The 27,577-nt window shown below is 42.0% G+C and overlaps 1 protein-coding gene across 2 annotated transcripts in view; it reads right to left on the bottom strand.

The window, feature by feature from the left end:
* Nucleotides 1–2,559: 2,559 nt before the first annotated feature.
* Nucleotides 2,560–27,577, bottom strand: part of FCHSD2 (FCH and double SH3 domains 2) — a 164,681-nt gene continuing 139,663 nt past the window's right edge. For both annotated transcript variants that reach the window (XM_042456817.1, XM_042456818.1), the window contains 8 exons: nucleotides 20,257–20,418; nucleotides 14,886–15,020; nucleotides 12,894–12,977; nucleotides 12,573–12,750; nucleotides 11,034–11,254; nucleotides 7,615–7,744; nucleotides 6,861–6,946; nucleotides 2,560–5,430 (listed from right to left, as the gene is read on the bottom strand). In XM_042456817.1, coding sequence (XP_042312751.1) covers nucleotides 5,347–5,430; nucleotides 6,861–6,946; nucleotides 7,615–7,744; nucleotides 11,034–11,254; nucleotides 12,573–12,750; nucleotides 12,894–12,977; nucleotides 14,886–15,020; nucleotides 20,257–20,418 — 1,080 coding nt within the window. In that variant the 3' untranslated portion in view covers nucleotides 2,560–5,346. The remainder of the gene's footprint in view (nucleotides 5,431–6,860; nucleotides 6,947–7,614; nucleotides 7,745–11,033; nucleotides 11,255–12,572; nucleotides 12,751–12,893; nucleotides 12,978–14,885; nucleotides 15,021–20,256; nucleotides 20,419–27,577) is intronic.

The raw sequence follows: 27,577 nt of genomic DNA, 5'->3' as shown, positions 1-27,577 counted from the left end.
CTACGATGGGGTTTTCTTGACATGTTTCTTCAGAGGGGGTTTGCCATTGCCATCCTCTGAGGCTGAGAGAGTGTGACTTGCCCAAGGTCACCCAGTGGGTTTCATGGCCAAGTGGGGATTCGAACTCTGGTCTCCCAGAGTCAAACACTCATACCATTACGCCATGCTGGCCCTTCTGTGGTGACCCTAAGGTGAACCTACTGCAGGGTTTTCTTAGCATGTTTCTTCAGAGGTTTGACTTTGCCTTTTAGGCTGAGAGAGTGTGACTTGCCCAAGGTCACCAGTGGGTTTCATGGATTCAAATCCTGGTCTCCCAGATTCCCACTACAGTACACCATGCTTGACTCAAAAATTTGGGAGCTAAAGGAGATTTCTTATGTGTGTTTGCAAAATTTCTATTTGGAGGACAGTGCCTTTTGCTGCTCTACACTTCTCCGGAAGCTCCCTGGAGGGCAGGTGTTGCTTCCCATGTTCATTATTAACACACTGAATAAATGCTTCATGCTTCAGGGGTCTGGACCTATGCTCCCCCTTTTTGCATCTCCCCCTTTAACCTCTTCAGCTGAGCGCTTCTGTGTGAAACCAACTGGAATCCACTTCTCATAGCCTCTTGCCCACATCCCCCGGTATACTGTTTCTCGTCCCAAAGGTAATATGTAACCACCGATACCTTTATACAACATCAATCAGTTTATTTTTAAAGACCCGATGTGGGTGTATGTGAGAGCATCTGTCTACAGTGGGTCCTTGGCATCTGCTGAGGTTTGGTTCCAGGACCCTGCCATGGATACCAAAATCCATGGATGCTCAAATCCCACCAAATATAATAATAAAATAATAAAATTTTTATTTCTATCCTGCTTTTTGCCAGGCAATCAAAGTGGCGTGCAACAAGTTAAAATACATCCATATATACATAGTGCCTCCCCTTAAAACAAGATTAAACAGTATAAGATTAAAAACTACATACTAAAATCTGAATAATCCAAATAGTAGTCATCATGGACAGAGTTCGATAGATGGGAGGCTTATTCATGGCTGAGTATTTTATTCTGGGAAGGCCTGCTGGAAGAGATCCGTCTTAATGGCTTTTTTAAAGCTCTCTAGATTGGTAATTTGACAGATCTCATCCGGCAGGCCATTCCATAAATTGGGAGCGGCTGCAGAAAATGTCCTCTGGGTGGTCGCCATCAATCTGATCTTTAAGGGCTATAGTAAATTCCTCCCAGAGGACCTGAGGGTATGGGGCGGATTGTATGGAAGGAGGCGATCCCTTAGATAGGTTGGGCCCAAGCCATGTAGGGCTTTAAGGGTGATAACCAACACCTTGTACTATGCCCGGAAACTGATAGGCAGCCAGTGGAGTGACTTCAGTATTGGTATTATATGGTCACTCCTTGCTGTTCCTGTGACCAACCTGGCTGCCATATTCTGTACCAACTGGAGTTTCTGGACTAGGCACAAGGGTAGCCCCATGTAGAGCGCATTGCAAAAATCAAGTCTTGTACTACGGTTTCGAGGGCACCCCATTCCAGGAAAGGGCACAGCTGGCGTATCAGCCGAAGCTGATAACAAGCGCTCTTGATGTCGCATTCACCTGATTCCTCATCTGAAGCGACGGGTCAAGAAGCACCCCCAGACTGCGAACACAGTCCTTCGAGGTGAGCGTGAGACCCTCTAGGACTGGAGGTTGCAGCGCCCTACCCGATGTGCCGCGATCTCGTCTGGATTCAGCTTGAGCTTATTTTCCCTCATCCAATCCATTACTGTCTGAAGACACTGGCTGAGGGGAGAGATGCCATCTGTCATTGTCGCTTCTGACCGGGACATGGAGAAATATATTTGGGTGAAAAAAAATTAATGTTTATTTTTAAGAATATATATATATATATATATATATATAGATATATTTTTAAAAATATATATAAATAAATTTGAATATTATCAAGCTATGGATGTTTGAATCCATGGATAAGGAATCTGTGGTTTGGGACACAGCTCTACAAAGTGCCATGGTCCTGCTATAGTCCTGGGCTCTGTCTTCTGCATGCTGGCCTTTAGAACCCTGTTTTCCTGCCCTATGCACTTCCCAGCATGCCTTTTGGTCTATATTTTCATTTATTTTTTATTTTCAATGAGCAGTCACAGCAATTGATTAAGTAACAAAAAAGAAAAGAAATGGGAAAAGAAAGAAAACAGCTTGCTAGGGAATAGCGAGGGGGGAGAGGAGCAGAACCACACACCTCTGTTCCTCGTGACTGGACTGTCCACGTATCAAAACTGCAGGAGGAGAAACTTATCACATGTGAATCAATAGAGGAAAAGCACTGCCCATCAATGAAGAGGAGTGCTCCAGGAATGGATGGAAGATGAAGCAGCTATGGGACAGACATAGCATTGTGTGATAAGGTACGCTACTCCGCTTTCCTGCTGGAATTCTGTTTTGGCAGCCTTGCGCAATAGTGACAGATGTTCACATTTAGATCCCTTGAATGGCACCCAGTTTGTCAGAGATGTTTGATCCACAACAGTACTTAATCCACAGTAAGACATCTGCAACGATTTAAAGCCACTTTTTTATTATTCAACATTTTTATACATAATAAATACAAAGTTTTACAGCCAATATAAAGAAAGCACCCAAGGTCCTGCTTTCAGTGTATTGACGCTGTACATGGTGATACGTTCTATTGCATGCCCTGTATGAAGTTTTAAAAGGAGACGCGTTTTTACAACTTTTCATTTTTTTAAAATAAAAATTAGCAGCTCTTACAGAAAATATTTTTAAAATATAACTAAGGAGAATTTTTTTTTAAATAACACTTTCTGAATTTTTGAGAGTCTAGGGGACAGAGGTGTTCGCACACAAAACGAAAGCAGAAAAAACTGGCTAACCCGAATTGAACATCTGAGTATTATTGGCAACACTTAGCCCCCCCCCATGAAGCATTTAAAAATGTTTGAAGTACAGTTCTTCTTTAAAAAATTGTTTTTCTTAAAAAACCCATAAGAACAAGTTTGATAAACACTTTTAAAAAAGGACCTCAAACGGATCAACAGGACAGAAGGTGCGACACCCCCATCCCCAGCCCACTCCCCAAGAGACAATCTTCACAGAGACCTGCAGGATATTTGGCAACCGCTGCAGACGATGCTCTTATGCTGCTTCAAACAGCCTTTCCCTTCCGCAGGCCAACCAAATGAAGAAAAAAAAAAAGGGGGGGGGGAATTGGCAAAAAACCGAAGGGTCACATTTCAAGAGACCCAGCCAAGACTATTTGTGCAAAGTTTCAGATGAAAAGTCTGAACGTTTGTCAAACAATTTCACAAAATGCAGCCACAGAATAAAAAACAGAAAAATGTAGTCCTTTAGGCCACAAAATGGAGGAAACGGTTGGTGCGTTTTACTCGCTCAGGGGGAGGAAAATCAAGACACCAAGAGCTCTTGTTAATAGTACTTAACAGTACAGCTCCATACACATTCCATAGGTGGTTATACATCGAGTTTTGCTGCTCAGAGACCATTTAATCAGAAATAAAATTTCTTTCCCCTTCCTCTTTTGTTCCCTCATCATCTTCTACCACGAAACAACTCTGCCTCTCTCCATCAAAGTCCCAAGTGGCTTGCTCAGAGAAACCAAGGCACCTCTCCTGTCTCCCATTTGTAGACAATTTCTAGTGTCCACTTTAAAAAACCATTAAGAGCTGCAAGGACACCAAAGGGTGAATTTCCAAGTCTGATTTCAAGAGGAAAGCCCATGGTGATTCCCAGCCCCCCACTCCAGTCCAGAATTTGGGCTGGTAAGATGAAGCCACTGGTGTCAATGATGTGTACGATCATACCTTTTGACCCGCTAACTCTTCCAAATAGGCTCTGTACATCTTTGCAAGACCTTTTACAAAGCCCTGCAAACTCTACTGGGTGTATTGTGAGACGAACGAAAGCAATGCTCCATCAAACCACTTGCAAAACTCTCTCGTGTGCGTGAAAAATCCAACTCTTGCCCACCATCACCATCACCAGCAACTTTTTTTCTCTGGGTCTGAACCGGCCCCTTTAGGCTTTGCATGGAGATCTCTGCTAGGACTATCCAATGCTAAAGCTAGACACCACACGTCAGTACTCTAAAGATAAAAACTCTTAACTCTAGCTGGATGTTCCAGTGATCAAGATACACCGTTAATGTCAGAGAGCAAACTACACAGCCATAACCGGGATAAGAAATGATCCAAATACAAAAGGGGAGGAGAAATCTGCTGAAAAAGGAAATCAACGGCTATTATCGGCTATACAATGAAAATCCTGCTTATTCAGTTTTATCCTAAGAAAAACATGTTGTTGCTACTAAGGTCAGCGCTTTTGTAGTAGATAGTGTATTACTAAACGCACCGCATAAATATCAATACAAAAAGAACATTATGTTCAGGTTTTACTGTTACTTTTGGAAGAGGTGCACGCTGACGTAAATTCACCCCATAAGAGCTGCAGTGCTTTCCCTTCGCTGTAGGACCATCCTGCCCCCCACCATCTTTTTTGGGGGGGAGATGGGGGAAGTAGAAAAGGGAGAGGAAGAGAGAGGAGCCAGCCTCTCTTTAAATGTACACTTGTGAGTTCCCTTCTCTATTCCATACATACTGATTAACAACCTAATCAGAGTAAGTAACACTACTTGAATAGGAAAAAAAATTAAACACATTCCTATGGCAACAGTAATATACTGTACTAATGCACATGGTATCGTATGCTATGACTTCAGGCCGGTCTACACGCTTGCTCTCTCTGTACAAAAAACACATTTCTGTAACGACTTGTCTTTTATTGCCATCAACCTGTAGCACCTGATAAGCCAATCCCATTGCCTCTTCAGGTCCATGTGATGAGGAAAGAGACTGTGTTGACTGTGTGCTACATGTTGGGAGAGGTTTCGAGGAAACGCCATTGCCAGATCGCTGCCCCAGGGAAGTGCCTCTTTGTAGACTGGCCCATTAAGTGGCATATGGAAGAGGGAACTCTCTGAAGCCTCCATTGACAACTCGAATGGCCCACATTCTGCTACAAAGGCATTCCTCTGTTTCGCTTTGTGCTAAAAAAGGAGGAAGGGTGGCAGATATATAAAGTGAAACCAAAGGACAGCAACAAATAAAAAAGGCACAAAAGAGTCATGACGATGGGAAGGAGATTCCACCACCACGTGTCAAAATGTCTCTGGAAAATCCTCCCGCTTTCCCATGATCTTTCAAAAGTCTCTTCCATCATGCAAAAGGTGCCCAAGATAGGAGAGTGGACCAAACATCGGCAGTATCTGGTCTTGATTGTAGCACTACGAGGCAAACTGTCCTCTTGAGTCACACCAAAGTGATTTCCACATCCTCGATCTTCTCTGTTGGTCTGCGGTGTTGTTGTGTTGGTGGTGGAGGGGCAGCCCGTACCTGAAACAGAGCCAAACTGAGCATGACTTGAAGAAGTCTACCTTGAGCACCAGGGACTATATAAACCTGAGGCAGAGAAAGTGAAATCCTCAAAGGTCCAAACCCTGATTGTTGCCCTCCCATCATATAAATCCATTTTCTGGAGCACAAAACCATGATTTCTGGAGCTGGTGTATTTCAACCAACTATAGTTAAACCTTACTTGCAGATCTACATCTGATATCAAGGGAAGACACTGATTTGTTTTGTTTTTAGCCACCAGATGTTATAGACCTTTTTATTTAAGGAAACTTTTGGGTATTAGTGTTTTGTGGGTCTTTCAGGTGATGTGGCCATGTTCTAGAAGAGTTTATTCCTGATGTTTCCCCAACATCTGTGGCTGGCATCTTCATGGCATTCTCTGAAGATGCCAGCCACAGATGCTGGCAAAACGTCAGGAATAAACTCTTCCAGAACATGGCCACATCGCCTGAAAGACCCACAAAAAATATGTATGCCGGCCATGAACTGACTTCACATTTTGGCTATTAGTGTATCAAGAAGACAAATTTCCTCATGGGAAGGGTGATGTAGTGGATTTTTATGTTTAAAGTAGCTTTTAATATTATTAATTTAAAAAAAAAACTTGTGTTTTTAAAATAAAAACTTAGTTTAATTGTGTTTTAACATTTGTATTAACACTTTAAAAATTGTACTGTGCTATGAATACATTGTGCACTGCCTTGGCTTCCATTTTGGGAGAAAGGCAGGATATAATGAAAGTAAAAATAAGGATAAGCATCAGGAAATGAGTAGAGATATTGTAAGAAGCCACTATATAAGAAGCTATAACCCTGACATATGGGAGGGGGAATAACAGAGGAATCGACTTTAAGGATTTATTTAGAATAAAATAAAATATGTATGGGAAATTCATTTTCTTAAAAGGGAACAGGAAGTCAGTTGTTTGTTTGTTTGAATATATGATCTCTTTGTTTTTAATGTTTGTATCCATTTTATGTATTTGTTGAAACTTAAAAAAGAGAATAAAAAATAAAAATAAATAGTGGAAGCAACAGCTTCTGTAGGTCTCTTGGCAACATGGGAGGAGGAGAGACAACGGAGAAAGGGGTGTGTGAAAGTCTGGGAAGAAGCTAGGTCCATTCATACCTTGTTAAACCACAGTCCAGAACAAACGTCTCTAAATCAGTGTGCTCCAGATGTGCTGGACTACAAATCTTATCACCTGTGATGGAAGCTATAATCCAACATGCCAGCAAGACATCCAGGCTGGGAAAGGCTCATTTAACATGACATCTGACCACAGCCATTATTTCGCATTCAGTTTGCATTCAGGCATAGCACATTTGTTGACTTTTATCCCCCACCCCATGGGCATCACTGCAGCAGCAGCACATTTCTGCAATTCTGTGGGTGTCTGGAAAACGTACAGGTCTCAGTTTGCTGTATGAAGTGCTTTCGGGAAGAGGTCGTGGTGGCTGGGAGAATCCAGGAGAGTTTGAAGTGAAGCTGTTTTCTGAAATAGCAAAATAAATTAAAAAATCAAACCACTTTATGCTTTGGATGAAATCAGTCACATACACTGATCTTAAAGAACACCAGCAACTAAGGGGCTGTGCAGACAGGCAACGCCATGCCGCCTGTTTTTGCCCTGGAAGGAAACCACAGCAACCAGATGGCGCTGCCTCCGAGGGACCAAAAAGAACCCGCTTCTGGGTGGCTTCTTTGTGTGTCCCCAAAGGGGTGCCATTGACGTGCTCGCGCGCCATGATAATGCCCCTTGTGCATAGCACCGTTTGGGCACTGCCCCCGGGGGATGTCAACATGGCGTGCCCCGTATGTACGGGCATGCTCCATAATGGCGGTGGGGTGGCAGACCTAGGGCTTGGACCATATGAATGCTCTGCCCTAGTTCAGCTCTAGCATGCAGTTAGGGTGGCACAAAGTGCGGGTCTGTACTGCCTCTGAGTGACCACCAGCATGATGGGAGCTGAGCAGGAGTTCCAGAGATGAGAAAATGAAACCTGAGTGCCTTCTAATTACTTGTAGTCACTGCTACAGCCATGAGAACAAGAGATATGCTAAACTTGCTGCATTTCTTGCAGAATTTGCCTTTTCTTGGGGTGGGGGGGGGGAAAGAGATACAGATATAATCTTAAGTGTTTTCCTTTTGGCTGCTCTTACCATTTGTTGATGGAGATCTTGGGTAGTATTGAGAACTTCTCTTGTCAGGACTATGGAAAGGGCTGGTTGGCGGTTGGTCATACAGGGGCAGGGGCGCCAGAGAATTTTGCGGCTTGGGAGATGGAGATACCTGCAAGGCAAAGAAGAAAATGCTGAGACAAATATTCTCCTGCAAAAGAAACGAGATATCACTGCACACAAAGAGCCAAGCTACATCTACAGAGAATGTTATTTCCAAGGGCATCTAAGAACTGAATGTTTTGTTGATATGAATTTCTGTAATCTGGACCAACCTGTACCTGGGATTCAAAGTGGGCAAAGAAGATATCAATGCTGTTTTGCAAAGTGCGTGGATCCTCTTAGAGGATAAAAGGGACAGAGATGCACACACTAGGGATAGGAACTGCATAACCCTCCAGATGATATGTAAAGGGATCCTGTAGCACCTTTGAGACTGTGCAAAATGAATTGTAGCATAAGCTTTCGTAGACTTGGTCTACTTCTTTAGATGCATCTGCGATAGTAGACCAAGGCAATAAAAGTTTATGCTGCAACTCCTTTCACACAATTAATCTCAAGGGTGCTACACGATCCATTTGCATATTGATATTTCAAATTAACATGGCTGTGTCTCCGAATTCTACCTCCGGATGACGATGGACTGCAAGTCCCACCAGCTTTAGCCAGCACAGCCAATGGAGTGGAAAGCTGGGATTTGCAGTTCAATAATATTTGGAAGCTCACATGAAGAAAAAATTAGTTTTAAGTAGTTTGTGTGTGAGCCAGCATGATGTAGTGGTTTGTGTACTGGACGACAAGGGTTTGATTCCACTCAGCCATGAAACCTATTGGGTGACCTTGTGCAAGTCACATGCTCTCAGCCTCAGGGGAAGGCAATGGTAAACCTACTTGGGAGAAAGATGCCAAGAAAAACCCCATGTTAGATTTGCCTTAGCGTTGCTATAAATGGGAAATGACTTGAAAGCACACAACAACAATAAGTTTGTGTGTAAGGAAGACTGAAGGGCCACACTATAACTAGTTTTCCTTTGGTCACCAAGGCACATAGAAGATCTTAATGCCTTCAAGACATTGCCCTTGTCAACAATTGCCTTGGTCCTGTGGGGCAGAAGGAGCACCTACAGAGCTCCCTCATGTGCAAGCTCCCTCTTTTCCAATCACTGGACACTTTATTCACTTAATAAATCTGTATCCTGTCTTTCAGCTTTGACCAAGAGAACAACAAAGCAATACATCAAACACCAATTTTAAAGCAAGATACTGAAATACTGTAGACATGTTTTGATAAGGAGCAAAAACTAAAATATCAAGCTGGTAAAAATTAGACTACAATGTCCCTGGATGATTTCGTTTGCAAATCCTCCTGGAATCTGGGGAGCCAGCCCATTCAGGGAGAGAAGCCAGAGCTTAGAAGAAGATCTCTAGACATTCCTTGGAGCTCACAAAGCTCTGGATCTGTCTAGGCGAAGTCGATGGACCAATTAATCAGGGCCAAAGGAGGGTGTGCCCTTGTGTGTTTGCATGGCAGGAAGCTGCAGCCAAGTCTAGGTCCTTGGCATGTAGCTATAGGATGCATGTGGCCAGAAATGTCCACTTGTTTGCCATCCCACACCTCACAGGGTCCACGTGGACACAGTGGCCATGAGTCCAAATGCCTCCTTGGCCGAACAGTTCCTTTAAATAGTTTTAGGCTACACTGCCTGAGAAGAGTAACTCCATGTACACCACCCTTTATTCATTTCAGAAAGGAAAGGAAGGCAACAAGGGGAATGAAAATGAAAAACAAAACAAAACAACAAATAATACCCAGCTTTTTATCTTTTGTTTGTTAACTGAAAACAAGGAAGCAATTTCAATAATAAAAAATTGACCCCCCCCCCAAAAAAAAGCTGAGGACCTATTTTTCAGAAATAAACACACTGAACTGCAACTCTAAGAACCAGCGGTTCTCTTCGTGCCAAGGCCTGTTTGATCTCACAATACTCCACTCAGAGATTAATTACAGGAAGGAGACCAGGAATTTCCTCTTTCTGCTTCTATTTCCGTTTTGCCCCTCACCACTCCTTTCATTCTTTGTACCCATCTGTTGTTAAACTCTGCTGATATTCAAAACATGATTACTATTCAATTGGCTTGACATAAGCAAGTTAAGCTATAGTATTCAAAACTTTCCAGTTTACCAGGTTCCAAAAATCTGCAGAAAGGAGGTCTACTCTTTTTCTGGAACCCCACACTGAGTCCCTGTTCCTTTATGAAATGCAGAAAACTAAGACATTTGCATGTGGATAGGCCACCCTTATGCAGATGATGTGTGTGTTCACACTATCTAATATGTATGACATTACATGAAAGGTGGGGCTATGTGATGTAGCCCTGTTCACATGTAGTGGCAAATGGCTTCTTCCATGTGCAAACAGAACTGGAATGAGCTCAAGAACAGCAAACTGCTTAAGAGTCAGTGACAACCCATCAGGGAGCCTTGCTAAATCTGCTGATTCCTGGTGGCAGCCTGCCTGTAGAGCTCAATGAAATCCTGGAAAGCTGGGCCATTGGCCATCCAGGTGATGCTAGCAGCAGATATGCTCCGACTACTGCATGAACAGAAAGCTGTTCCTGTGGCAGCAGTGATAGACTTGCTGCTGGATTTGCTCCATTACAATTCCATGAGAGGGGGAGTGTCCCCTTCTTTTCTTCTAGCCCTCTCCCTGAGTGTTAGCCTGAAATACAATGGCCATTCACAGCTAGAAGCAGAAAAGAAAAAGGTTTGGGCAGACTCCATTTTGATGGCTTTGTTCTCTGTGTGTATGTGCTTTCAAGTCATCTGTCTACTTAGGGGTGGCCTATAGATTTCACTGAACTATCTTAGGCAAGAAATGTGGTTTTCCCAGTTCCTTCCTCAGAAATATAGTTTACAACATCTTGTATTCATTGGCCGTCTCTCATCCAAATAAGAGAGATGAACAATGGGGCACTCATCAGGTGAGTACCTCATTGCATAGCTGCATCTTGATCCTGGCTGTCAAAGTATTCTCCCACATAATGATATGTCAACTTACGATGGTGGTGCTTTTATGTGGCTGAAGCATCCTGCAAATATCTAAGCTGAACACATCATTGTGTTGTATGATAAAGGCACAACTTTTCCACAAAGAGAGCAAACGAGGCTTGCTGATGTTTCAGATGATGTTGCGTGTGAAACAGAAGAGGCAGACCTAAACCTGATTTTATTACTAAATTAGAGTATTTCAAAGGAAATAAAACATCTTCATTTAGGAAGCAAATTCTCAACTGCCCTGTAAAACAAGGGACATCTGGCAACTGCTGGTTAAATCTTGGTCAGAATTTTATCTGGTCCCCATGCAGGCTTATTCAGAACCCTGCCAAAACTCCTCCCATACCTGAACATCTGCAATGCACCGAGACTCTCCATTTTCTGAGGCAGTTAACTCTTCTACGAGTACAGATGGGAAAACCCCAATGTGTCCATTGAATTCCCCTTCCCAGAAACCATCATCATCCTGGTTTTCTTTATTCAAGATCCGGATTATTGCTCCCTCTGGAAAGGACAGTTCGTCGTCTGTCTGGCCCTCATAATCATAAAGTGCTTTTACAAAACATACTGGAAAGAAAATGGCAAATATCATAACACAAGAATTTGAAAAGGCATCTGATGCCTATTTTGCTTCATGGACATGCACTAGATAGCCTCAAACATAAAACATATCCAGGGATAGCTGTGTTGGCCATATTAGCAATAATATCCAAAATTCACAAAACAGTGATACTTTATTGGACCAACTAAAAAGCACAAAATATATGCTGCAAGCTTTTGAAGCTCCATATGCTTCTTCATCAGGCAAAGGGGTTAAAAATCATACAGAAGGAAACAAACAATAATGATGTTAATCACCAGCCTGCATTTTGTCAAGATGTTGCTGGTGTAGTTGATTAAATTGGTACGGAGGGATATCTATGCAGGTAGAGACCACTTCTCCAAATTGTCATATGGGGTCTGGGGTCTTAAACTCCAGAAATTTGAATTTAAATTTAAATGGAATTTAAAATTTATTTCCTGGACTTTAATAGGGTGTGTTGGGACTACTTGGTAGTAGTTCCAGTCTCATCTGTGTGGCTTGTCCCAGAATCTGGTGCTGAGATTGCTGCTTGATGTTATGGCACCTCAGGTTCAGAGACCTGAGAGTTTCAACCTTATTCACCAGCCTACGCTGGGCCTTTGGTATCCACTGGGTTTGGTTCCAGGACCCCCTGTAATAAAATCTGTGGATGCTCAAGTCCCATTAAATGGAATGGCATAATAAAATGTAGTCCCTTATATAAAATGGCAAAATGCAGGCTTGCTGTTTGGAATTAATATTTTTAAAAATATTGTTAAGCTGTGAATTCTTGAATCCATAGATAAAAAATCAGTGGATATGGAGAGTTGACTATACTTCCTCATCCCTCTAGTTGTTCAACATCAACATGAAACCACTGAGTGAGATCAGCCAAGGGGTTGCAGTGTGCTGTCGTCAGTGAACATCTCTGCATCAAATGTAAAGTGCATGTCTGTCCTCTGGTAGATGCTTATAGGAATATATAAATAAATCAGACTGGTTCAGGAGACTGTATATTTTTTGCATCTTAAGAGATTCCCCGAGCACACTTGCTAAATATGCATAACGCACCTAAATAACTTGTTTAATGTGGGTATTGGGGGCACTAGTTTATGGACTGCTTCTATTTTTCTTTGGACTGGGCATTATTTTATTTTGAAGCTGCTGGATTTGTTCTTAAATCCCGTTTGTGTTTCATGGTGATGTTTTTATTCATTTTAAAAGTTGCTTTGAGTTCTTTTGAAGTAGGGAATGTGACCAAGAAACCTCTAGGATAGCAGTTCACCACACAAGCCCAGGTGATCCAATCCCGTCAGTGCTTACCACTGGAATCCCCATTGAGGCTTCCGGAAACTAGCTCAGCTTCTGTGGAATTGCTGGAAGTATGAGACCGGCTGTCCAGCGCTGCCAGCGACTGCAACATGCTCAAAAGGCTGTTGGAAGTTGGGAATTGCAGATACTTCTCTGGTACATAGCCTACATGGCCGGCCTTATTTCGTGCCTGCAGCAGTTGAGAAGAGTGAAAAGTTTGAAAGGGGGAGGGGGGGGGAATGAACAAGCATACTGACTTAAAAAAACAGTGAACCTACCCCCCTGCCACTCTCCCCTCAACATGCCACAACGACAGGAAAAACCAAATGATACCTTTACCCAATCTTCCATATCTCCATCTTCAATAACTTCCAGAACTTCATGTTCCTCAATGGTTAATTCATCTGGTTGGGAAGCCTGTGGAGAAGAACAGTCACAGGGCTTGTCTACATTCTTTATAAACCTGAAATTCCCCTCAGAGTCACTGCGTGCTGTTTACATTATGTAGACCCAAAACTCCAAACTGAGTCTGGGCTGTTTATACATTGTCCCACATAAAAGAGACTTGTTTTATTTTATTTTTGCTCCAGGTGCCTGCCTTCCTCACACAGTCCCTGAAAGAGTCCTTGCTAAGTTGTTCTGCAGGCATGAGTCACTCTGGTGTCAGAATAGGGTGCCCAGCATTGATAACATGGCTAGGCATCTTATTCTGGAATTAGAGGGAATTGCGCCTGCAGTATCCTGCAGAGACCACATGGGAAGGCAGCCACCTGTCATTTGTTGAAACCCTGCATCAGGTAAGGAGGGGATTCGGGGGGAGTTGGGGGCCAGAATAATCCAGGAGAAGCCTGGAGTATTTTGGCACATGTAGATGAGTCCACAAACATTTGTGGTAGATAGGTACTCAAGTTTCAGCAACCTCATTCCCCCTAACTTTTAACAGGAGAATCTTAGTATAGGAGGATCACTGGCCCCAACTCCTTGTCTGAAAGGTAGATGATGCTACATTTAAAACAAGTCAGATTCTTTGGAAACTATCCAGAACTGAAGGGAGTGCCTTTTCCAATAGGAAGGCAATGCACTTAGCTAACATACTTCTTGGGGCAATTTTTCACATGGCTGCCGCTGACCTGACAAGGCAACAAACAACAAGAGGACTAGGAAGAAGTCTTTTTGTACAACTGTTCATCTTATGCTGGTAAGGTTTCCTACTATTAAGAATTCCAGGGGTCTGTAGCTACTGATAACTGTTGCACAAATGAGTCTGATGAGACTTGAGGAAAACCTCATTCAAGGAGGAGTGCAAATGACACTGTAGCAAAAACACTTAGCATTAGGATGCTCTTCAGTTTTATTATGGAAATCACTTCAAAAGATTGCTGGAAATATAGTCTGGCAACTGCTTCTTCATGAAGGACCAGAATCAGCAGAAGATAGGAACTACTGTACTGGTCCCCCAGACAGTTCAGAAGCATATCATGGTTGATGGTACTGAAAAAAGCAGACAGATCCAGCAGAACCAACAGGGTTGCACTTCCTTTGTACAATTCCCAGTCTAGGTCATTCACCACTAAGCTATGGGCAACCAAGAGTGTCACCATTTCCTACTTAAGTTAAACTAGATTCAAATAATCCACATCATCTAAGAAGTCCTGATACTGAAAGGCCACTACACATTCAAGCACCTTGGAGAAAATGACATAAGGGCATTTAGAGAGGGCTTGTGAAATCCCAAGGTTTTACTCACATTCGGGGTTGCTGGAATCATGTCATGCTCCCAGGAGGTGTTTACCACTCAGCCATTTCTACTCTGGCTGCTTTTATCAGCCAGGAAGGTTAAGAGGCAAGTATATACATAGACTTTGAAGCACCTGCCAAGGGGGCATGAAAATCCCCAATGTCATTAAAAAAAGCATCCAGAACCATTCAACATCTGAGTCAGCCCTGCCAATTCAAACAGGCAAAGACTAAGCGCCTCAATAAACCTCAGCCTTATCTAAGTTATGGCTTCATCCTTACATCTAATGATGAATCAAATCTGTCCACAACTACACCACTATTCTTGGTATACTACCATCCCCTTTGTAGAAATGTTTCATGCTTTTAGGTGGTAGTCAACATCTCCAAATCTCTGGAATTCTGAACCCAACAGCTTCATTCTAATCCAGAGTTTAAGTGGGTAACCATTCCCCACAGGGAAGAGAGAGCAAGCTAATATTTCATCTCTGGGCCAAATACCAACATTTTGCTTTTTAATACATAGGAGTCTCCATCAGTGTCCAAGGCTACATTTTCTCACTGGCAAGGTCCCGACATTTTACGCACCTTGTATGAATACACAACTTTGCAGGTCAAGGGATAATTTCTGAGTGTACCAGAAGGACTGGAACTGCTGTCATCAAAACCATCCATGCCATCTTCCAGCTCTTCTCCTTCCTCCCTCTCTATATCAACATTTAACTAATGAGAGAGAGATTGGAAGAGAATAAGCATTCTGGATATATATAGATGATCTGAGTGTGAAACATCCTCCCAACACAGCACCAACTATAAAGATAGCTGTTGAGTGAATACCCAAAAAGGTAGAAAGGTATCAACTGGTAATAAGTAGTACTTATTAGTCTAAACCCAGAGGTTGGTGCTTTGATTTGCAGATGGCCAACCTGTGGCACAATCCGTGCCTCAAACAGAATATACAGTGGTTGTTACTGGCATGCCTGGACATGAGCTGGAATATCCATGGATCTGGCCATCAGCATGGCAGAAATGTAAACTCATAGGGACATAAGGCAACTGGTAAAAACTTCAGCAGCCTCAGGCAGTGTGGACCACTGCCAACAAGAACAGGGGCTGCTCAATTTTTGCATTTCCTTTTCTGGCAACCAATGGCTATAGGATTCCATGGCCCGTAAAGTGACCAAGCATGTGCCTCCTTAAATGCCAATTCAACGTAGTGGGGCATGAAGCAAGAGCTGTGGCTGTGGCCACAGGAACTGGTCACAGCCCAGTTTGGAAAGTGGCAGTAGAGGTCTAACCAATTGCCCTGTACCACATTGCTCAGATTATTATTACTATTAGTAGGAGTTGTATTTGTACCCTGCTCTTTTGAAATCTCTCAGAGCAGCTTACAAATTGTCAGTTAGACAGTTCCTGCCCTCAGGCTTACAATCTAAAAAGACATGCCACAAAAGGAGAAGGGAATGGCAGTGGGGAAGGGGATTGAGTCCTCTTCAAGATTGAATCCTCAGCAAACCAAAGGGATCTTGTAGCACCTTTGAGACTAACTGAGCGAAAAAGTTGCTCAGATGCATGGAGTGACCTGATTGTGTGTGTGTGTATGTGCACACTTTCTTGGCATGCCAAAACATTTTACTTTTACAAGTTACCATCCGGGCTGCTTGTGCAGTCAATTTGGCCTTGCACTGGCATTAAATCACAAACAGGTATGTAATGGGAAATGAATTCTTTAGAATATTTTGACAGCAGGCTAAATATTTCGATTTCAAGCTGTTTGATGAATGCTGTTCTCTTATTTGCTCTTCTCTTATTTAGAACATGTTCAGTGCAGGGCTGTCAGGAGCTGCTTCAAACAAATGATCTAACAAATGCAGATACAAAGAAAACAAAGGCACCTGTGCTAAGCGATGTTTTATAAAAGAAAAGGGAGAAGCAGTTTTGGCACAAAAATTAATAATCACCACACGTGCCCTTGGGAGTCCAGGGAATGTATAAATGGAGAGCAAGAATGACACAGTTGGGTGGTTCTATTCTGCAGAGTTGGACCTATAACTGCTCAAAAAAAGGGAGAAAGGAATGCCAGCTTCTGTCTAACTCCAGTCTGGCTGCCAAGGGCACAGCCAATCTTTCACAACCAAGGCTGGGTCGGAGGGTGTGTGTCAAAAGGGGAAAATGGAAATTAGATTTTATCCTCCCACACTTCAGCATCTGCCAGTTCGTTAAGAACTGGCACTGACTACAGACACTGCTCCCAACTGCCGGCATGCTGTATTGGGCAGGGAAAGAGTGCTGGAGAGGGTCCAGGTTCTGCAACAGGAAACTGATGGAAGAAGGGAGCCAAATAAAGGGGGTGGGGAGCAAGCTTGCAGGAATGAAATGCTTCCCTTTTCTGCAGTGTGGTGAAGAGATCTGACGCTCAGCATCTCAGGTCTCTGTCCCAAACGTAAGAAATGTACTTGTGCACATCTGCATCTTCCCTTGATCTTCTGCCTCTTGCTTCCCTTCTCCTGCTAAAAAGGTAGACTGAACACTCTTTGGTGGCAGAAGGCTGCTTTCTTTCTTTCTTTCTTTCTTACCAATCACAACTGAGAGTGCCAACATGGGGATCTCATAAAATCTAGACTTCAATTTGCAATTCTAATTATAACTTTATTTGTAGAAACAAAGCCCATGGAGAAGATCTGTCAAGCATAAGGCCCTAAGATTTTAAAAGCCCGGTTAGGGAACCCCAGCACCCATTCTGTACAAATGTTTTTAGAGCTAGGAACCAAACGCCTCAAACATTATCACAATCTCCTGCTAACTCAGAATTCACCAAATTGGCTCTCCATAGATCTGTCAAACCACAACTCCAGTCATGTGCAGAATGTGGCTGCTCAGTCTGGGGATGATGGAAAATATAACCTAATACACTAAGGGGACCAGATTGGGAAAGGTTGCTTTAACTTAAATTGCCATGAGCTTGAGGCTTTCTGTATTTGCTCCATCACTGAGGGAACTGCATTCTCCAACTGTGGCACACTACTATGCTGTGTGTTTTAAACCATGTGCCAGGGGGAAAAAAACAATCTTCCCTTCTTGTCACCTGGCATCATGGCAAGACAAAGTCTTTAAAACCCCAGCTAAGTGCTCTACTATGTGCTAAACTGATACAGGCAAATCTTAACACAGTGACTAAACTGTTAGGAATGTCATTGTTGTCAACAGCAGGGGATTATCTATCAACTGGCTACTTCTATGGGGCAGCAGAAATAGATTACTGCTGCATGCTATGAAGAAAAACCGTATCAGAGTTAAGCTGGCTCTTAATTATTCCAATTTGTCAAACAGGAATTACTGCAACATCTTAATTACTAAGGAAATTCAACTGTTGGGTTTTGATACATTGACTATTATTCTTCATCCTCAACCTCAAATAGTGAATGCGGTTATTATTCCCTTTTCAGTTCCCCAAAGTCCCCCAGGGGAAATAGCTTTCTTTTTTCCTCAAGGCAATGTCTTCCAGGGCACATGGAAAGCAGCAATAAATAAGATGTGGATGGCATTTTTTTTTTTAAAATTGCCCCTTTCTATGAATTAAAGATACAATTTTCCATCAATGTTCCTATGAATTTATTACAGCAGGTTTCTGACACAAATTTGTATCTCAGAGAAAAGATGCGTAAAGTGGATGATCTAGAATCCTTGTTGTTAATTGCCCTCAAATCGACCTCAACTAATGATGATCCTCCAAGACTGCCTGTCATCCCCTGCTCTGTTTAAGTATTGTCAATTCAGGCTTGTGACCTCCCTGATTGAGTCTATCCACCTGGTGTGTGGTCTTTCTCCCTTTCTGCTGCCTTCTACTTTTCCTAGAATTATTGCCTTTTCTAATGAGTTGTGCCTTCGCATGATATGGCCAAAGTACAATGGCCTCAATTTGATCATCTTGAGATTTCAGGCTTGATCTGTCCATTTGTTTGTCTTTTTAGCTGCCCACAGTATTGTCAGCACTCTTCTGCAGCACCACATTTCAAATGAGTTGATTTTCTTCTTCTGTCTCTTACGATTTTATTCTTACCCCTAAGCAACCAAACATTCTGCAGCTGAGACATTAGGTTCCAGACAAAGTGCCAGGCACACAGGCTGACTCAACATTTGTGTGACTTATTGGTCCAGCTTGTTTCTGTACTCCTTATTTGTGAAGAGTGATCATCAGAGTGACCATCCCACCAATAAGTACATTCAGAAGACCATCCCACTCGTCCCACCCCACTCTGTCCCTGGAAAAGCTTGCATGGCTGAGTGGGTAAGCATATACAAAGCGGGTAACCGAACTGTCCTCTGCAATTCCAATCTCTTCATGCTTCCTGGATGAACTCCTTTTCCTACAATCTTGGTGTCTTGCTTTTGACAGTTGTGATGTCTGACTCCTGCAGCAAGGCCAGATGGTTTGTAATCCTACTGGCATGGTCCCTACTGTTTGTTTTAAAGAGCACCCTGATTTAATGTATACACATTAGCCTAGGCTAGTAACATCTTTATTTCTGAATAACTGTACCTGATGTTAGGTGTGCCAGAACTTAAGTAAATTTATTCCCTTATCTTTCCTAAACGTGACTCCACTGACTAGTGCATTCACTATGTGTTCATTCACTTTTTAATTCTCCAGCAGACCCATATATCCACACCTAACATTATTTCATCCAGCTCATTAATGTGAACTGTTGCCTCCAAAAGTTCTTGCGACAATACATAAGCTAATTTTTATGAGGCCATAAAATCTGATAACTGAAATACAACTTGACTCTCATTGTTGTGTACCTTCAAGTCATTTCTGATTTATGGTAACCCAAGGGCAAGGGTTTTCTGAGGCTGAGAGTGTGTGACTTGACCAAGGTTACCCTGCAGGTTTCCATAGCCAAGTGTGGAATCAAACTCTGATCTCTAGAGTTGTAGTTCAACACTCAAACCACTACACTACGCTGGTTGTACAGCATGACAGAATGCAGAAAGCTGAGAGGAAGAAAATAAATTCATTTGAAATGTGGAGCTGTACAGATTGACTGCTAAAAAGACAAAAGAATGGGTCTTATAGCAAATCAAGCCTAAATTCTCATTAGAAGCTAAGGCCCGTTACAAACGGGCCAGAAAGTACGCGCAGAGCACGTACTAGGGTTAGAAAGGGGTGGTGCTTCCGCACCCCCTTAATCCTAGTGTGCACTCTGCGCGCACAAAATGGCAGTGGCCGTTCCACACGGCCGCCGCCATGACGATGTCACGACCGCGCCGCCTCTATACGGGGCGGCGCGGACGTGACGTCCTCGCTCTGCGCCAGGGCACTTAGTGCGCCCTTAGCGCGGAGCAGGAAGGAGCTCCGTTTTGGAGCTCCTTCCTGGTTTGGTCCACTGGGCGCAGCCTTCACACGGCTGCGCCCAGTGGACCAAAGGAGAAAGGGGCCCTTTCTCCTCCTCCCCGCCCCAAGGACACCCCTTTCCAGGCTGCGGGGAAGGGGCCTTTTGCCGCTTTCCCGCAGCCCGGAAAGCGGCGGATCGGGGCCTCAGCGGCTGCTGGTCTGCCCACTGAGGCCCCGATACCCCGAGGAAAGGGGCGGGTACAGGCCGCCGCTTTTCGGCGGTCTGTAACCCGCCCAAGATGACTAAAATAAGGCTGTTGTACTTTGGACAGATCATGAGACGATGGGACTCACTGAAAAAGATGCTAATGCTTGGTAAACTGGAAGGCAGTAAGAAAACAAGGACACTACACTACAGGTGGGCTGATTTAAGCAAGGAAGCCATGGCTGTCCTGACTTTGCAAGACCTAAACAGGGCAGTTGATGATGAGGAATCTTGGAGATCTCTTCTTGAGAGGCTTAATAGAAGTTGAACTGACTTGGGGACAAACAACACCAATTATTAATATATGACTAAAGGTTCAGAAGAAGGCAGAGCCAATGGTTGCACAACTACGACTGTACCAAGTGTGAAGAGCCATTGTTGGCCACAATAGGAAGGCTTGCCCATCGCTCATTCTCCAGTTCCTCCATGACTTGATTCATCGCACTTTTCAGCCACGTATCCACCGAAACCCCAATCTGCTTTAGGAGGTCAAGTCGTGCTTCTGCTTTCAGCTTTATTATCTACAGTGACAAAAAGAGACAGATTGTTACTGACACTGTTCAACAAACTCAGGAAGTGGGGACATTACCAAGGGGATCCAATTTGGAATGAAGAATACATTTCATTCTGTAGAGTTGCTTCTTGAATGAGGAGATGTTTGCCAGATGTAGTCCAAACCACAAGCCTGGATTTTTTTTTATTATAAATGTATTGAGAATTCAAATAATACAACATAACAGCACAACACAACACAAAGAAGAGAAAAAACAACAACAAACAAACAAAGAAAGGTAAAAATAAAACTAGGTAGATTAGAGTTACTTAGAGCTATTATTAGTTTTATTTTTTATCAAGGCTGGATTTTTATGACCTTAACCATTCTTTGGACAGAAAAAAAATTACTACCAACTGCAGTTTGATTTTAAGTTGCCTTTAATTACATGGTAACTCTGAAAATAACTTTTACTATAGCTTTGTGAGATCTGTTGTGCATTTATGTATTTATCTGTATCTACATCTATAGCAATATAAGCCCAGAATTATGGGATACATGGATGTATACCATGTAGAACATGCCCACATAGCCCAAAAAACCCACAAAAAACTATCTATGGTCAACATCTGCTAGAAGTTGATCACAGAATCCTGCTGGAGGACCAACCAATGCCTATAGGTATTTTCTGTAGGAACTACTGGAATTCTCCAGCACAACACTATGGTCACCCTCTGGCAGAGTTGCACTGGAGGACCTAAAGATTCCTAGAGAGAACATATTAATCAAAACTGCAAATAATCAAATTGCCAATGGTCAAAGCCACAAATGTGGAGGGCCGACTATAATTCCATTTTCATGTGTTTTACAATGTTGCAAACCACCCTGTGAGGGCAGCATAGCACACCTGGAAAGATAAGTTCCAAACAATAAACATCAGCACACAGGCTTCAGGTATGCTATTCACTGCAGAACAGCTTTGCAATGTTTCCTTCTCTTCCAAAAATAGTGACAACTCTTTCGATGTGATGGTCTGAACATTGGCACGACTCCTGTGAGACCTCCAGTAATGGATAAATGTTCCATGGGAAGCCGCTCTCATAGCAACATGCCCTTGTATCAAGGGGGAAAATGTTTCCCATTTCACTGACCCCAATTTGAAAGATGGGACAAGCATATATTTTGAAAAGGAACAACCACCCAGAAAGCTTTGAAATGCACTAATAAAAAAAAAAGGAAAGAAAGTTACAGTTAGATTAATGATTGGAAAAGAAGTTACAGGGGAACAAGAGTTCAGTGCAGGTTTTCTGTGGGAAAAGAGCAAGGCTGCTGAACCAGGAAAAGATTTGGGTGTGTAGCCCTCCATACAGTGCTGCTTATCACCGAATCATCAGATTAATGATTCAAGATAGGCCACAGATGATGACCCTTGCAGGCAAACCTTTCAAAGGCAAAGAGAAGAAACCAGTACTCTCTCATGCTACGGTGCACACACAAATATCGACACTCTATTTGCTTTCAAGCTTAGTAAAATGCAAGAGACTCAGTCAAAGACAGGAAGAGAAAATAAGCCGCTGATCAGATGCTACTGCATGCAAATCTAGACCTCTGCACTACATTAAGAGCTGCACCATTAACCCAGACTCCTTTGCCTTTTTCCATGGGTGCCAAACATTCTCCGCTGGATGAAATGGCACATGAAATGGTAGAAAACAATAAAAACACCATATAAACACAGTTTAAAGTCCTTATGAAACACATGATTGGTATAGAAAAACACCAATGGGGATACAGCCGGTCCTTCATATCCACAGATTCTTTATTCATGGATTCAATTATCCATGGCTTGAAAATATTCAAAAAAGATATAAATTCTAAAAAGCAAACCTTGACTTTGCCATAAGGGACACCATTTTACTATGCCACTGCATTTAATGGGACTTGAGAATATCCAGAGATTTTGGTATCCACGCAGGGTCCTGGAAACAAGCCCCAGTGGATACCAAGGGCCCAGCGGATACCATGGGATTGTGAATTGTTCCTCTACAGCATCCAGAGGACGCATATTTTCAGCAATCTAAAACATAATTCCGGCAGGTTAAAAAAAAAGGCCATTAGCTACAAAGGAACATTTTTAAAAAAGTATTTGGCAAAAGCCACAATCCAGCAGAGAAGCCCTTCATGTATATCACGAGGAAAGGAACTCCAGAGCATGGAAGACATTTAGAAAGAATTTAGAGAGAAAACCATGTCTTGTGTTCCCAGCAGCACTAGCCGGCCTGAACTGAAGGAATACTGCTATAACCAGAGATGTGGAAGAGTGGGTAGGAACAGCCTGCCACAGGTACTCCCTTGCAAATTCATTGGACCAAAGCTAATTAGAGCTGTTAAAGGAATGTTACAGCACCTGGAGTTGGCTGACAAGCAGTCATTGATATCATGCCTGCCCAGTGGCTCATCCCCATTAGCCAGCAAGCGCCAGGGGAAACGTGAAATATATATATTACACAGAAATGCTTTTAATTGTCCTTGCCTGTTAAGTCTCTGCATCACAAGTTTCCAAAGATGCACCCTAAATAAGAAGCTGGTTGTCGAGCAAGATCAGATAATCAGGCTCAAAGAAAGACTGCTATTGACTACTTTTACATCAGTGTTAGAGTGAATACACAATATTACTTGGAGACTAACCTTCCTACACCAATTTCCACAGTCAGAGTTGGAAATTTATTGTTACCACTAGCACATCTGAGTCAGTTAGTAATACTATTCTTGAGTTTGGCTTGAGTAATCTACAGAGCAAAAACCAGATCTTTTAAGATGATGGAAGGAAAAACAGTAACAGGTTCCTGAAAATCACTTCCCAAAACCAAGACCAAAGAGTTTCACTTTGGTCTATCAAGAGAGCACCATTTAAGATCCATTACTCTCAGGCTGCAATCCTATGTATGCTTATCTGAGAGCGAGTTCCATCAAACACATTGGAACTTGCTTCCAAATAAACAGACAGAAGATTGTTCTTGGAAGTGACTTTTGGCTAAGGAACTGCACATGCCAAATGCTTCATTACAACAAAATTAAGGGTTTTTTTTTAAAAAAAGAAAAAGATGAAGACTTTTAAATTGATTTGAATTATTTGTGGGTTTCCTTTTTGTATATGTAATATGGTGACATTTTATAAACAAGGTTAAGACTGGATGGCCCTTAGGGATCTCTTCCAATTTGGGACTCTACGGTTCTATGAAAATATGTGAATTTTTATAATTTTAATAAAAAATAAGATGGAAAGAGGAGAAAAAAAATGAGCTTCTTGGGTCTTTGAGGAAAGGGGCAGTATGAAGACACACCCAACTAAAGGTGGTGGCAGGTTTGGGTGTGCAACGCCAGTACCCTGGTGAGAACAAACTGTGATACCCAAAAAAGGATCTGAAGCTGAATGTAAAGTTTAAAAGGGGGAAATTTAATTTAAAGGACAAAAATAAAAGGTCTTCTCCTCCCCAGCTCTAAACAAAAGATACTTTACAGTTTCAGCTTATGCAGGGGGAAATTCAATCAGTCCTGGCAGGACATAACAGGCAGGATATTCCTGTTTCGTCTGACTTTTCAACTGTCTAAACTTGAAGATTACTTTTGGCTCTCCACATTTACAGCATGGATTTGATTAACATGTTGTCTTTAGGAATCCCTAGGTTCTCCAGTGTGACTCTGTTGTCAACTCCCGCCAAAAGTCATGCTGAAGGAGCTAGAAATTCTTAGACAGAACACTTCTCTAGGCATTAGCAAGTCCTCCAGTGTGATTCTATGGCCAGCTTCTGGCCGATGTTGACCACAGAGTTGCCCTGAAAGATCTAGAGATTCCTAGAGAGGTGTTCTCTCAGGTTAAAACAATAGTTTGTGTGTGTGTGTGTGTGTGTGTGTGGTTTCCACACTTTCACAGGGGTCCTATGCCCCAAACCCCAGCAAATGTGAAGGATCCATTGTATTAGCTGTGCTGGAATGCTATCATCCTTTTATACTTTTTAGATGTTTTAATTATTTTAAAAATGTTTCTTTTGTTTGCTTTGAGCACACACATAAAAAGCTAAAATGCTTCAAATAGAAGAAACCCCACAAAAGTACTTAATTTATATGAACTGTATATATCAGTGAACAGATGAGCGAACACATGTTTCTGAGCTACTTAAAGAATTAAGGATGTTCTGGTTGTTGTTTTTTTCAAGGAGTTTTCATAAAAGCAACAGTATTATGGCAACAGTGAAATCCAACATCTAATTTTAGGCATGTGTGCACATGAACATAATTTACTGGTACTATGACTCATTTCAACATTCCTAGGATAAGATTTACTGGCAGAAAAATAACCTCTGAAAATATTATTCTATTAAATTGGAATTTTAGCTATATATCTGCATAAACATTATTTTACACTTTATGGGAGGCAGTATATTTTATTTTTGTCTAAGCAATTTTGTGTAGACAAATTAGTGGATTATTTTTAAAAAGCATAACATTAAGCAGTGTGGTTTTGTAACTGCAGTAGGCTTTTGTAATTTTACAGCAATTTCCATGTATAAATAAGTACCCATTCCACCTTTTAAAAGGCAACTCCAGAAAAAATTGGTGCAAACTCATTTGTCATAATAACACAAACATAGGGTTTCATAATGATGTACATTTCCCATTAATGGGAGGCAAACTCTGCCAAAATTAAAACAACGAAGAGCTTTCATAGAAACCACAATCTACAACACAAATGTTCGAGATGTTCCCCTTGGAACTTCAGGATGAGTGACCCTTATCCTAAATGTTTGGAATGTGTTTTGGATTTTGTCAGATTTTGGAATATTTGCATATGCATAATACACTATTTTGGAGATGGGACACAAGTCTAAACATGAATTTATGCTCTGTGTACATCTTGCACATGTAGCCTGAAGATAATTTTATACACAGCATTTTTATATTTTGTCCACTCAGCCACCAGAAAGCAAAAGTGTCACCGTATCAGCCAACCATGTGGACGATTTTGGAATGTTTTGGATTATCTAATCAATGGCTCAGAGGCACTATGCCCACTGACTGCACACCCACTACTGAGGACCAGGGGACGTTTTTAAGCTCTCTTCATGCTTCAGTTGGCAACTCTTAGAAACAGGAGAAGGAAAAAGATGTTTCTTTGGTCTGACTCAGCAGGGCTCTTATACTTTTACTCAGAGCAAAAATATACATCTGATACTTTCCTATTTCTATGTTTTCTGCTCTAAAGCACATGACAGCTGCAGATGTCTCAGTTATTTTTGCAAATGCAATGGCATTTTCTCACTGATTTCCTTATTTTCTCCCTTAACACAGAGAGGGATTAATTTAGAGTCTCTCACCCTTACTATGTGACAAGAACTAGACATAATTAGCACTTAAATATAGAGACTCACACTGAGATGCAGCAGAATACATGCCAAGTGTACAAGATTCAATGGACTGAGGTAAGGGATCAGTCTTCAAATTAAAATTGTTATTGGTAAAATAGAGGCCTGGTTCAGATGAACTTGGACTGTGTTTACATGGGGAATGGGAACAGAACGTACCTGCTCACCTGTCGTGTCTGCTTTGTTAGAATCCATACAGTATGGGTAAACACAGAGTGTAGTCTTCAAGCTGCATATCACTCCCCCAGACTTATTTTCAGCCCACCATTGCCAAAAAAGCTGAATTTTGATGCACATTTAGATTTTTTTTTCTTGCTGCTGCCACCATGGCATAGCTCCTCTTCCAAGAGTCCCAGGCAGGGATATAATATTTATGATGGGGGTGCATGGCTAATCCAAATTATACTATCAAATTTTATATGCAAATGTTATTTTCATATTTGGATATTCAATGGTCCCAAATGCAGTACAGGAACATTTGATGGCTAGAGCAGTTGTGATTCTGCTCCTCTACTGTTTGAAGGCTCTGCACTTTTCTAAGACAGACCATATCATGACTTAAGATAAAGTAAAAAATCCCGGTCCAGGGTTTACGGTTGCCAGAAGTTGGTCAAATGGCCAAAGAAATTTAAAATGGTAAAGTGGCCACTATAATCTAGCAGGCACCTAATAATGATAGAAGTCCTCATTTGAGGGTTTTATTTACATTGCCTGCATTGAAGAATGCTGCAGATTTTAAATTCAAAGCAAGTTACGTTGATAAACCAATGACTTGTGCATTCATTTTGGTTTCAAGTCTACTGTTCAAATGAATAAACAAGAGCATTTCTTCTATAGTGAGATGTTTAAATTGTATTCATAACTGGCACTCATTAAACTCACTCTAGCCCCACTTCATCAGCTGAATCTGTTTCTGCAGCAAGAGATTAATATTGCTTCTTGTTGTGTTATGTACCCTGAAGTCAGTTTTGGCCAGATTTATTGAGAGGAGGTTACCACTGTCTTCTTCTTAGACCGAGAGAGTGTGACTTGCCCAAGATCACCAAGCATGTTTCTGGGCTGATAAGGGATTCAAACCCTGGTTTTTGGCAGTTCTAGTCCAACACTCAAACTGTTATACCATTATGGACTGGGCTCTTGGAGATAAGAATTCAAATCTCCTCTTGGCCATGGAAACCTAACAGGTGACCCTGAGCAAGTCCCACTCTCTCAGCCTGAGAGGAAGACAAACCTCTTCTGAAGAAACTCACCACGAAAACCCTAGGTTAGGGTCTATATAAGTTACCAACATGATAGTTCTATTCTGATGGGAGTGGAATAACCATGCCTATGAAAAGTGGAATTTTGTCAGGAAATTATTTGGTACCAAAGTGCCCAGACCAGTTGTCAAGGAAGGAGAAGGGTGGGAATTCACAAAAAAAGCAGGAAGAACTTAAAAGAGAAACAGAGGAGGCAAAGCCGCTGGGTTGTCTTAAATGTGAGAAACTTCTATCACTCATAATGCTTTCCCATATAGCCATTTAGAGATCACGTATTTGATTTCTGAACATCACTTCTTCAGCTGCTTGAGCAATAAAACAAATGCTAGGGAAACAGACACAATGTGGAGTACCAGCTAATAGTGGTTTCAAAATCAGGACTGAGACATGGAAAATGCATGCTAGCTTTTTATTCTCTTAATTTTTAACTGGAAGAGAGATGCACACAAGCCTTTAAATATTCTCCCAAGCCCACACCAAGGTTTTTGGGGAGTCAGTATTATAC

Source organism: Sceloporus undulatus, chromosome 3 (assembly GCF_019175285.1).
Source record: "Sceloporus undulatus isolate JIND9_A2432 ecotype Alabama chromosome 3, SceUnd_v1.1, whole genome shotgun sequence".
Taxonomy (NCBI): domain Eukaryota; kingdom Metazoa; phylum Chordata; class Lepidosauria; order Squamata; family Phrynosomatidae; genus Sceloporus; species Sceloporus undulatus.
The sequence above is the reverse complement of the archived record's forward strand: the minus strand, read 5'-3'. Positions and strand labels throughout refer to the sequence as shown.